At 33.6% G+C, this 13,539-nt stretch overlaps 2 protein-coding genes across 6 annotated transcripts in view; both read right to left on the reverse strand.

Annotated features, from left to right (window-relative positions):
* Positions 1–251: 251 nt before the first annotated feature.
* On the reverse strand, positions 252–6,640 carry LOC126853140 (dynamin-like 120 kDa protein, mitochondrial). Of its 5 annotated transcripts, none has more exons than XM_050598623.1 (18): positions 6,519–6,640; positions 5,890–6,133; positions 5,559–5,694; positions 5,327–5,458; positions 4,800–4,844; positions 4,229–4,315; positions 3,987–4,144; positions 3,739–3,902; positions 3,404–3,668; positions 3,128–3,319; positions 2,860–3,044; positions 2,622–2,783; positions 2,350–2,537; positions 2,057–2,271; positions 1,676–1,933; positions 1,385–1,585; positions 1,073–1,277; positions 252–931 (listed from the first exon to the last, which is right to left on the reverse strand). In XM_050598623.1, exons 1-18 carry the CDS (start codon positions 6,545–6,547, stop codon positions 867–869), a joined length of 2,931 nt encoding a protein of 976 aa, XP_050454580.1. In that variant the 5' UTR covers positions 6,548–6,640; the 3' UTR covers positions 252–866. The 5 variants fall into 5 exon arrangements, with proteins under 5 accessions (XP_050454580.1, XP_050454579.1, XP_050454582.1 ...); XM_050598622.1 differs by having other exon boundaries at positions 4,229–4,318; XM_050598625.1 differs by lacking the exon at positions 4,800–4,844.
* Positions 6,641–7,062: 422 nt separating this feature from the next.
* Positions 7,063–13,539, reverse strand: part of LOC126852647 (uncharacterized) — a 34,376-nt gene continuing 27,899 nt past the window's right edge. The window contains exons 8-9 of the mRNA XM_050597640.1: positions 12,873–13,306; positions 7,063–11,449 (exon numbers count right to left, since the gene is read on the reverse strand). Coding sequence (XP_050453597.1) covers positions 8,467–11,449; positions 12,873–13,306 — 3,417 coding nt within the window. The 3' untranslated portion in view covers positions 7,063–8,466. The remainder of the gene's footprint in view (positions 11,450–12,872; positions 13,307–13,539) is intronic.

Below are 13,539 nucleotides of genomic sequence, written 5' to 3' on the forward strand. Positions count from 1 at the left end.
TTTATCGCGATCTTCAAGGGATAGATTATATTCACTTAAGTAAATCTGTAAGTATGCGCAAATAGAAATTCGAGTTTTATTAAAAGTAAGTCAAGACAAAATCAAGATGCAATAAAAAAATTTCACCAAGAAAGAAAATAATAAGGTGCATGCTTTCTTAAAAAAGCGATATACATGGTGCTAAAAAATACATAGAAAACGAAAAATAGGAGCACAATTGTTATATTATAAGATGTTGGACTGATTACTAATTTATTCAAGGAGCAGCCTATATTTTCTTTAATTTCTACATACATTCTGCAGCACGTTGCAATAACAATTTCAATTATTCATTATGTTTATCGCCTAAAATGGATTTATAATCGTAGCATGATTGTATTATACTATTGCATGTTTATATCAATATATTTACTTGTTTATCAAATAATTGAGTTGATGTAATTCATTTAATCATATTACACTGATCGAAATATTCTTATATGAAATGACCTGTATACACTGAAGATAATTTCATATAAATATCTTTCATGTTTTAGAAACATATTAGTCTCATATTTACAAATCTAAATCATATCAAAGGGCATAGAGATTTTGTTTATTATTTATATCACACAAACTTGATTAAGCGTATGGACTTTTTACACCCTTGCGACAATATTGTGCTCTTGGCGACTCATGGATTCGATATTCTGCCGAGAGACAAATTACCTCCCTGATCGTTGTAGAAATCTGCAAGAATGTATACTGACATTCCACGAGATTAATCTCAGACTTGTCTTTCGTCCATTCAATCGCAAGTGACATCAGAGATTCACCCTGCGAATATAATGTGATGTTTAATTTCGATAATAATCGATTTAGTATGTTCATTTCTCTTTATTTAGCGCTTGAATAAATTCTTCTAATTTCTCTTGAATCTGCCTAACCCGTTCTGAAAATAAAAATAAAATACAATAATTTAGCAACAATAAGTGTGTATGTAAATATTTATTTAACATTGATTTATTATTTAAACCTTTATAAATTAAAAGAAAAATTAATGATTAAAAAAAATATATATTGTAATACATACTAAGTTCCTCAGCTAATGTGACTCGTCTGCCTGTAAGTAGTTCTTTCTTAATTTCATTGTCTTGACTATAATCCTCCAGAACTTCCTTAATCTCTTTATCCAATCTTCGAGCTTCTCTGTTCATGATTTGTTGTCGAAGAGCATTTGCAGTAACTTTCAGCATTTGCTGAATTCGCCAGAAAAGTACTACGTCATTGCATTCCATCTGAAAGCATTCTATTTGCAAAATGTCCGAATTAGGCCGACCAGCGGCTATATAAAGCATGTGCGTTTCTGCTATACTCATACTTCTTGTTTTTAAAACTAACATACTTCGTTTTCGTGCCCAGTATGATATAGATAATAGCCTTTCCTACAATCGTATGCTCTGGCTAAACTCTGTTGTAGGAAAAATCTTCTATATACAGGATGCCATGTTTCTCGAATGAATTCGTTATCGACCTCCAATCCATTTCGTTGTAAATTCTTTCTAACAGCTGTAAGCTCATCATGTGTTAGAGTAGGTGCATGTTTCTGCGCAATCAAAAATATATAACTTGTTAGATATTGTAAGAAAAAGTTATACAAAGAAGTTTTATTTAGCTGCAACAATTTGATGCGTACCTTGTCAGCATAAAGTATTTTATCTAGCTCATTCTTAACCGCCATACGTTTCTGTTGATCTTCTGTCTGACACTGCCAATAAAGCCAACGTTCCTTGCGACTAGGACCCAGCATATCACGCAGGATCTGTTCCGTACTTTGCAGCTTTTCCTTAACCGAAGTTTCTAAGAATCTTACTGCTTGATCCCAGTCACGTTTATCGTTCACGCTTCTATCTTCTAAGGTGTTAAGTTGGATAACACGTAACATTTCTGACGCCTACAACAAAAAATACACTTTCCTAATGTTTAATTTATTAATTTATATATCATATTTTTTTAAAAATAAAACAAGATAAAGATAGAAAGTTGTATTTATCTTGTATTGTAAAATTGAATTTACCTTCTCTTCCCACGAATGACGTCTCATTGCCTCATTTACGACGGCATTCTTGAGATTGTCAAAGATATCATCGTGATCCTGACTAAGTCGAGCTTGCGTCATAAAATTCTGGAATTCCTGCTGTAGACATTCCCATCCGCTTTCGACGCTACGTGCAGGTAATTGTTGTTCAGCCCAATGTCTCAATTTGATGTCGACAGTCGTATTGAATGTATCTGTAACACAAAAATGTTATCTTTATGAATCTTTCTGCCTCTTCAGAAGAGAGAGTAGTCTTTCAATATATATTATACTTGGATTTCCACTTTGAGCGGCAGGCAAGTAGATATTTTCAAAAACATGCATGCTGACTTTATCCCATATTCGAGCCATTAGTACTTCCTCCCAATGTCTCGGTGATACTTGCGACAAATTGACAATTTCATCCAAGATTTCACCTCGTGCTTTTTCGAAAAGCTCATCTCTATCTAATTCCCTTAATCTAGATAGATAACATGTTGTGGAATAAATTGATAAAATTAAACACAAAATTTTCTCTTTCATATATAACATTCTATATATTTACCTCGGAAAATTGTTTTTCCATTCTGTTTCCAAGTTAAATCTCGTAGCTTTAAACGCATCTGCCTGTTGTTCCACCGTCTCACGAACCATTTTCCAGAAACATTCGGCTACCGCCAAACTCAAATTTTTCGTAGTTACTTGACTCGACATTGCTAAACCATCTCTGAAAATTCAAAACTCATTAACAATTGCATTTAATATTACATCAATTCTTTAAATATGTTCGTTTTTAGACTTACTTGAAGAGCTTAGAGTTTCTAAAGAACTGTTCTTCATAATCTTTGATTATATGTATATTATCGTCTTGTCTACCTCGACCAGTAACTACAGCAAAATAGCCTAACGCTTTCATCGGAAATAGTTTGCCGGATAATATTTTACGCAATCTATCGGGATTAGCCAAATTCTCTTCCGCCATGTCAACCTATCATAAAATGACAGTAATTATACATGTCTACATTTATTTATTCAGTTTAATCAATGTAAGAAGAAAAATATTTCCCATACTTTTGTCAAGACGAAAATTGTTCTTTTACCCGATGGATCCATTTGGGCAACAAGATCGGTCACATTACTTCTTTCTGCGTCAACGGATCCGTCTTGTATGCAGAGAATAATCGCGTTAGGATTACTCATATACTGTTGGGTCATCTGTTTAATTGCCTCGCGAGTATCTTCCGCCATATCGACGGTTACCGTCTGTCTCAAAGCAAAATCCGAGATTTTATAAACAATGTCAGGAATTTTCTTCAGAAAAATTTAGAATTTATTATAAATACATACACTAATAATACCAGGTAAATCGACTAAAACCATACGTTGAAGGCCTGGTCCCTTAACAGTCATAGATATGACATCTGAACTGACTGTCTTTCCATTCTTAACACTATTTTTCATTCGTAGTTCCACTTCTCGTCTAAGTTCGGCTAATTCCGATTCTTTCGTGAGATCGAATTCTCTGGAACTGTCCTTAAATTGCGCTATATGATAAGGACCTTCGCTCAATGTGACTTTAACTGGTGCTCTTGTCATCATTTCACCTCCACCTCTATATAGCCAAACCAGTAACGATTATCAATACTGTGCAATTGTATGATATACCGCACAAAAAAGCATACCTCGGGAATATCCTTGCTTGAGCTATCATTTCGAGCACGGATGTTTTACCGGAGCTTTGGTCACCAACGACTACTACTCTAGGTAAATGATCAGCAGTGGAATAAGTATTATCATAGTCGCTAAGTTCATCCAAGACATCGCTATACATATCAATTAATGATTTCTACAAAGATAAGAATAATTTTAGAAATACAATCAAAATGAAATAAATACAACTGTACATATCAAATATATATGATTTACTTACTTTTATCTTTTTATTGGTAAATTTCTGATTTCCTCGTAAAAGTATCTGTTTGCGTAATTCTTTGTTCTCCTTTTCTAATCTCTCTATTTCACGTTGATATTTCAATTGCATTTGCATTAACTCGTCTTGCATAGCACTCATTCTTTGTTGCGACGATTCTTCAAGGAAAAAAAAAGATCATGAGAATGCTAAACTAGTTTTCAAGAATAAAAAAATTTTTTATTTATGACATGTGTACATACGAGCTTTCTTACGTTCTTCCTCGTTACTATTATTAGCCAATGGACGTGCAAAGGCAATCACATTTTTGGACAATTGATCTTTTGTTTCTGCTTAAAGATAAATAAAAAAGAGTATATTTATAAATTATAACATAATTACTCCGCGTGTTTAAATGTGCAAGAAAGCTAGTATTAATCAAAAAAAGAATTAATGAAGTTATTATGCGCATAAGCAATTTTGCATATGATAAAATTACATTAAAAAAAATAATAAAAATATTATGTAACACATAAGTACATATATACATATATAATAAATTATATATGTATATAAAATTATATATAAGCATAAAATAACAAAAGCGATAAATAATGGCTGTCCCATTCAGTATTTAAAAATTAAAATAATTATTCATTGGTATTACATATATATGTTGCAATTATATTTATATATATGCGTAGCTTTTATTTGTGGCTTTTGCATTATTGAAAAATATACATTCAAATCTTCCTCTGTAAATCATTTGATTACAAAATGCTGAATGGACAGAATATATGTATGAAATAGTTATTTCAAATTTTCTTTACACACCTGAATAAGTTTGTTTAGCTACCAATGAGATGGTATCAAATGCACCTGAACAGAACAGACCACAATAAATCTATAATACAAATGTGTGTGAAACAATGCTTGGCGTATAATAAATTATATTATTAAATTTATCTAATATATGCACACATGTGTTAAAAAAATATAAATGTTTTTTTAAAAATATATAAATTACTTTTAATCAATATTCAAAAGTAATAAACAAATATAATCAAAAAGGCTTTGTCATGCAAATTTTTGTATATAGACAATAAATAAAATAGAGATTGCCCATAAAGAAATTGGAGCAATTAAAGGAATTATAATAACAATCATTCATCATTAACTCATATTTTGTAATAATGATTGTTGTTCAGATAGGAAAACGTCAGGCAAATGAAGGAGTATGGAGTATGTGGTAATTGAGGAATGGATTACATGGGACATATAATGAGAATAAAATTATCTGACGAAATTAGAAGTAATGTACATAATGTACAAATAAAAAAAAAAGCGCGCCAATCACTCACTCTGCATCGAGTTATTCTCTTGGTAGTCTTTTTGACGACTTTCTGCTGCCTTAATAGCGTCATCCAGTCTTTGATCAAACCACATCCTGTATTCTCGATATTTAGCTAGTCCAAACTCCTTTATACGTGGATCTATTTATGTTTCACAGTGTTTTATCACGTATTGTAGCGCGCATTTTGCTTTGCCTCACGTTTTCACAGATATAAATAATTACACATTTGTCATGCTTACCAATCTCAATTTTATCGCCTACACTATTCTTAGCTGTCATAAGTGATTCTCGAAAATCTTGCCATTGCTTTTCATTAGGTATCAAATTTTGTATCCATTCCAAATCTGGTAATCCTTCTTTCCATTGTTCATATTTCTATTTATATAAGAATGTGATTGTATTAATGTTATATAATTTTATAAATATGATTATTAATAATTGATATTGTATCATGCAATAACTGATGTTGTTATATATTTTATATTAATTTTTAGTAATTGACAAGATATATTATACGATTAAAAAAAGAAGCATTATTAGCATAAAGAAAAATACAAAATCTGTTTATACCTTTTGTAAAGTAACACCACCACCGACTGCACCTCCCAAGAGAAGATATCGAATTTTTAATGCTCCCCTTAAAATTCTCGCTACCACCATAGCATATCCACGATGCGGATTTGCAAAGTATCTCAATTGTGGTGATGCTAATAATGGTCTACAGTGCTTACTAAATTTTTCTGACATTAGCTTCCGTGTGTTAATGACTGTTACTGGATACCTGGAGACTTTGGAGACTAATAAAATGCCATGACTAAAAAAGAAAAGAAAAATATATTAATTTATCTAGAAAAAAATCATAAATAATTATAACCAATACAAACAATATAATTTATTAAAATTTAAATAATAGAAAACATTTTAAACAGAAAAAAAAGACAATAAAATTAAAGTATATTTTAAAAAAGTAACAAATAAAAAAAGGGCGTTTTTAACGGAATAAAGTATTATCAATTTAATTGATAAAAACATATATGCATTATAACCCCAAATTCTCTCATATCGATCACATGTATATGTGAAATATAAATTGTATTTATTTTAATAAATTGTTTTACTAAGTATTTTAATGTTCACGTTCAGAATAAATAGAATTATTATCTTGCTCCATTTTACTTTACATAATATATTAATCTTACCCGAATTTGCCACATAGGATTTGCTCCATTTTTCAAGGATGATTTTTTACCCGCTGCTGATAAATAACTGTAGGCATCGCCATTTAAAATGTGGGTGTTCCCGTTTTGCTTGCACTCTTCTATATTCAGAGAGAGAGAGAGAGAGAGAGAGAGAGAGGGAGACTGCTTTTTCTTTCTTTCCTTCTTCAAATATATTAAACAAAGAAGGATGATAAGGATAGTATTTTCATCTTTCTTTAAGGATGCGTTCGAAAATTCTTTTCTAGGGTATAATGTCTAATCATACCAATCGATTACTCTGTTATTTCCTAGCAATGTTGTTCTGAAACTAAAGGGACATTTCTACGTATGGTGACATCGAGCGTGACATAACGCGCTAAATTTGATTTATATTTAGTAAGAATAATAATCACTCTTTCTCTTTCTCAAGAATTATTATATTACTAAATGCAATGTAAATTATACGAATAAAAATATATTTTGAACTTTTTATATTTATAAGAGCAGTTTATTTATATATCATATTAAAGGAGAAAAAAAAATATATTGTTGAAGAATTTTATTTTTTTTCTTTGTAATCCTTATATTACAAAACATACTTTTTCCAGACACATTGAAAATATGCTCTATTTACATTAGATCGTCGCCTATAGTTTTGTGCTAGAGATGTTTTTGAATCTTTACAGAGGAATAATATTAATTACTATATTTTTCTCTCGCATAGGCTTTTTTTTCGTATAATATATATGATTATGGCAGTACATTTACATTAAAGTCTATAATCGTTTTTTACTTTTTTTTCTGTCATTTGCGTATAACATATATAACATTTTTTTCGTAATATATGAAAATCTATATACTTATGTCTTATGTGCACGAGATGTGAGTGTGAAAGAAAAAAAATGTCCGCGTTTCATGTATAAACAAGCTTGTGTTTTTCTTCGAATATACGCGTGACTTTATTTTATGTCGTGCAAGCTTGAGATCTACAAAAATTCGTAAAAATAAAAATCAAAACAATTTCACCTCTTGCATTCTTTCGCATTCATAAGCATTTAAGCTCTTCAAACGTAGTATTTTCAAAATCATCCTAAAACTTTTCATATTTTTTTTACTTCATTCTGCGATATGTAAGAATACGTACGAATATATAAGAATATGCAAGTATACATGGAGAAATACATTTTACGAATCACAAAAAGCTGTGTAGAAGCACTAAACTTGATTGGACCCGGTTTTATACGTCGTCCTTTTCTAAATAAGCGGCTGTGACTGACTTCCCTCATCTCTCCTTCTTCTTTATCTTCTCGTATTGTATGTAGGAAGTTTCCCTACGTAACTAAATGTTACAATGTTCTAGTATTGTCTAAGGGTGCCCTCTTCACTCTCTACTACTTCTCACGTTCAGTCTATATAATGTTGCATATTTGCATTATTTATATAAGATCTCAAGTTATGTATATATGTATGTTTCGCACACACACACACACACACATACACATTTTTAGTGCAACGGGAGGATATTTTTCTAATCTCTAATCTTTTTACTCTAATGTCAAGCAGCTCTATGTACACTTTATATCTCTTTCTTCATTTTTTTATATGCTTCATAGACATATAAGATACATATAGACATACAAGTTCTTTATATGTCCATGATACACTTCTTCTATTCGCCATCACTTTCATACATTCAATATTTATTATTTAATATGCAACAAAAAAAGAAAAAGATCGAACACAACAAATAACTTCGCACCATTCACTTGTACACAATTGTCTACCTAAATAGAATTGCGGATAACCGCCGTGAAATAAAATGTAATTGAAGAGACAATTTCTTCTGGTTGCACTTTTACCTCCATAATTTCTAAAAATAAAAATCACAATGACGTAATCGTCAATATCGCGTCCGTCACGTGATGTAGATTTAATCGTGAAACACGTATCAAGAAGTACTGTTCCGATGTTTCTTGTTCTTTGATTTGCCGGATTCGAATTCATCTTCGCTTCTGCGTCGCTTTTCTTTTTGCTGCTTCTCCATTGCCAACATCGTTATCATCCGCTTATGGGAGTCGCCCACTATCCATCCATGTTGCTCTTGTCGATCATCCTCTTCTTCTTCGGGTATCGAAATCGGCTCCGGCGCCTCTTCTTCGTCACTCGAACTAGACCAATAGTATAGCTGAAGAGCGGCAGAGCGTTTTCGTCTACCGATCGCCACCCCGACGCCTTCTTCGACTTTGTTCCATGATTTGGTGGTTTTTAGTTCTTCGTCATCAGAGTCATGTTTGCCGCTAGATGATCTGCGTTCCTTTGAATCCTTATTATTGCTCGCAGATGTTTTCTTGGATTTCTCCGCAATTGACTCTTTACTTTTCTTGTTTGCCGAGATCTTTCCATTCTCACCCGGTTTGGGAATTTTTTTCAGTCTCGTCGGTGATTTCGAGAGTTTTTTTCGCTTAGATGAAATTGATAAGTGGTCGTTGTTCTCTCCGATGATACTTTCTGTAGAAGAAAAAGCGTGTTCTAAATTGTTACGAATGTCTTCTGAACTGCCAAGAGAAGACTGATTAGTAATATGTTGCATACTCTTCTCAGTATTCTCGTCGCCGTTTTTCTTTTGCTTCTCCTTCGATTGATGTTTCTTTTTATGGGCCTGCCCAAAAACAATATTTGTTTGTACTACGTCGATATTCAACGCGGTATCTACGGTATCTATGCTTTGTGCAAGAATCTCTTTTCTCTTGCCGACCTCTCGCAAAATCTCTTCTTCAATCGCTTTCTGTTCTTTGGCAATCATTTGCTCGTGCTTTTTCTCGAGATACCTTTCCTTTTTTTTCTCTTTCGATTCCCGTTTCTTACGCGATTTATCATGATCGTTTCCCCTCTTGCTATTATCTCTAGTATATGATTCCTCATCTGAACTGCTAATTTCCGCTAGCAATCCTTGCTTGCCTATCGCGCATTTTCTTTGTCTTCTAGTCGGCTGAAAGTCCATGAGTATCCTCTCCTGCTCTTCTCGTAATTTATCTAACTGCTGTTGTTTTCTCTTCTTTGATTCTTGTACTTTTCTGCTAAGGAACACATGAAGAGGAAGATTGTTATCGGATTCTTTCTGTGGTTTCTCGTTGCTAGACAATTTCTCGGGCAAAGCTGGAACATCATCATCCGGTTCTTCCTTCTCATCTTGTGCTTCTGTATTGTCCAGATATTTGTTTTCCTTTTCCATGTTAATGATACCATCATTAGAAATTTCATTCACTGTACGTACAGTGTCATTGATATTATCATTCTCAGTTTGAATTTTCGGGCATATATTCTCAGATTTTGACTCCAGATCCTCGTGCCGGTCCAAGAAATCCAAAGCTTCTTCCAAAGGAATCAATTCGTTTTCCGGTGCATAGTCGTCTCTCACATTCGTAGGAATATCTTTCGTTTGCAAAGTTGCGTTTTCTTCGTCCAATACTCGCATCCCAACTCTGTCCTTTGCTTCCTCGATTGTCGGTGTCAATTCTTCATTGCCTTCGACCTCCGTCTCCGTCTCCGAACTATCTTCTCTGTACAAATCTTCCAGCTCGAATGTCCTTTCATATTGATTGTCCGCATCGTCATCACTGTTCCTCGCTTCATCAGTCGTTTTTCTCTCATCTATCACCAACGAACGATCCGACATTTCCGATTCTGATTTTGCGGCGTCGTAATCTTTCTTTATAGCATCATTCTGCGCTACTTGATTTTGCCAATCGCAATTCGTAATTTGATTCTCGTTATCGAATTTGGATTCATTGATAGTGTGTTCATCACAATTCATCTCCTCGACGTCGATGTCGAGCTGTTTCTTTAAGCTCTTTCTCGACCTCGATAGAGATTGTTGTTCATTCCCAATTACGGATTCAACATCGTCCTGCCGTTCGTATTCGCTCTCGGACGATGTCGACAATTCTGCAAAGAGATTCTGTTTGCCTTTCGAGCATGTGCGTTGACTCTTCGAAATGCCAACGCCAACGTCTTCCGCTTTCGCAGCCGTCCTAAACTCGTCCGAGCTGTCATTCTCATACCACGCATTTCTCACCCGTTTTTTCGAACTTTTACCTCGTTTCCTAAGTTTGCTGGATTGCTTGATGCTCTGCTCGAGACGTTTCAAGCGTTGCTGCTTCCTTTCCACAAAATCGTCCATCGGTCCGGTAATTGAATCGGCAACTCGCTGCTGCTGTTCTTCACTCTGGAACGACTTCAAAGCGCCTTTCGTTTTGGGCGCAAACTTCTCCAGCTCTTGAAATTTACGGTCGATTATAACGCCTAATTTTGTGTCCACGATATAATTAGTCTTGCCGTTCTCTAAAGTGCCAAGGTCCCCATCGTTATCCTTCTTCCAGTTAGTCTCGTAACTCTTGTCAACTTGGCTCCTGTAGGACATCACACTACCCAAAGTTGGCGCTATTTGGCTTTCTTCCTCGTCAAATTCATACACGTCCTTTATCCTTTCTGATTCTCCTTTTCGATCGAAGGATTCGCGACGCTTCTTCTTCTCCATCAAACCCCCATACAGCTCGTTTCTACGAATAAGTGGAAATTCTTGCTGCTGCTTCTTGCCCTTCTTTGGTTTGCGTGGTTTCTGTATATTTAACTCCACTATCGTAGTCTTTGAACGTTCTTTTCTGTCGTTTATCTCTTTTTTGCGTTCAAATAGCTCTTTAATAGGGTTTCTTATTTTCTTTGTTAGAGATGTTTTCGATGTTACTGCCAATCCTTTCGTCGGCTTCTTCGATAAATCCGGAGTATCTTTGGTCGCTCCAGTTGCCACCGCCACGGCGACCATCTTCACCGATTGAGAATTCTTGCCGCTGTTCGTAGTATCTTCCAGTGACGTAGAAGTAGGAGCTCGTGCACAGGCCAGCTCCGCCAACAGCTTCATTGGAGCGGATCCGCTGTGAAATGAAATTAGTTTATAAATGATGTATATCGACGCACGCGATTCGTATATCGAAAATAACAAGATTTTTTATTAAACTAATATTATTAAACTTGTATGTGATCATATAGTTATTTGAGATAAAAAATATTGCCGTTATAAATGATTATAATAATCCATTAAAAATCTCTGTATTTTTAATAGTTTGTTTTCTTATAAAAATTTCTTATAAAATTTTTTAATGAAATTTTAAATAAAATTGTAAAATCATAAACTCAATAAATTTGTAACATTTTATATAATATTATGTATTGTTGAGAATGTTAATTTCACACATATTTTTCACATGTTTTTCACACATATATTCCTTTCTTTCAAACAATATCCCTCCTTCTATATCCTCAAGAAATACGTTAGTCCGTAAATAATCTGGTTGAATAATGAATGTAGTGCGTATATATAATGACAATGACAATGACAATGTTATATATAGAGTCCTATAATGTAAAAAAACATTATACATTGATGTTATTGTGGGAAAGATCGTTCATATCGCGTATAGAGTGGAGTGATGAGAGCGGATCAATACCAACGAACGAATAGGCATTCGGCGAGAGGTCCTTACGGCCATCCTTTATGAAAACTGAAAACACCGATACGTTCAGATAATTCTATTGAAAAAAGAGACCACAACCAACAACTATTCCGACATTGCATCACTCGACAAAATTTGGTTTCAATTTCTGGGAAGCTAATTTTTGTCGAGAATAGTCACACTCGGAACACGTGGATTATTTTTTTCCGATCATTTTTTATCCTTTACACATAATGCGCTACATTTAGTTTAGCGTAATCGAAGAATAGAATAAAAACAAAATATATAGCCGTACTAAAGCTCGATGAATAAACGAACGATCAACAGGTGTTGAACCAAAAGCAAAACAGAAAAATGCGCTTTGACATTTAATATCTATCCTATATATAACACAGTCAAATATATATTTAATCACTCAGTTTTGTTGTGCATGCATTCTATCTCGAAAATGTTTTATGCTTCTGTATCTAAATTTTATAGACGCAAAATCATCCCTGTTTATAAAAAAATAAATTAAAGTCTGCTTTTTGGCGTAAAATTTTATGGTATTAATAAGTCGTTAAAAATCTCCGTAGCTAAGAAAATTCTGCAAATTTATTCATGAAGTATTTACAAAGTTTTAAGGAAATTTCGCTTTTCTCATGTTCAAAAGTTTATCACGTCAAAGTATTATTCACATCAAAATACATCATCACATTGATGTAATATTAATAATTTACATTTTTTTCAAAACTAAAAATATTTATATATTTGATAAAGTTAAAATATATTCATTACATGCGTGATTACTATTAAAAAAGCACAAATTAATGCGATGCATAGATTTGAGACTCGAGATACTCACTTATGGTCATGTTTGCCGTTGCTGTGCAATAAGTTGGACAATGCTTTGTCTAGCAGACCACCTAGAGTCGAATTCACTTTATTCTTGTGTCCCGGCGACGGTATTCGCTCTCTATTCGACGCAATTGAGGTAGATTGTTGTTCGTGCATACTCGAAGAATATGAGGTAACACTGTCTCCTTTGTCGTTGCCAGAATGATTATTATCGTTGGTCTTCTGACCGAATGTGCTGGCTATCAGATTCTCGCTCTCTCTCATACGCTGCTGAATCTTATCTCGGAGCTTGTTATTATGCTCAAAGGCTACGTCCAGACTGTCCTCGTAGCCGAGGTTGTCGACTCGCGATGCATCCGGACTAGCAGATCTGCTCGATTGCTCGCTGCCGCGCGTTCGATAGCTTTTGTCGTGACTGTTGTACATCTCCTCGCCAAGCAACTAAAATTTTCAAGTAAGATATACATACTTTATATCATATAACGGATTTTTTTTAATCAGTATAATTACAGAAAAGAGAGAATAAATAAAGAAAAAAAACAGAACCTCTCAAAATCTCAAGACATTTACAGAAATTATTCCCACAAAAATAATCTTAAATATATGTATATGTAAAAAAATTTAAAATTACAATTATCGCATTATTAAACAGATTAAATTGAGTGAAAGATAAA

The sequence above is a fragment of the Cataglyphis hispanica genome, chromosome 11 (genome assembly GCF_021464435.1).
Source record: "Cataglyphis hispanica isolate Lineage 1 chromosome 11, ULB_Chis1_1.0, whole genome shotgun sequence".
Classification (NCBI taxonomy): domain Eukaryota; kingdom Metazoa; phylum Arthropoda; class Insecta; order Hymenoptera; family Formicidae; genus Cataglyphis; species Cataglyphis hispanica.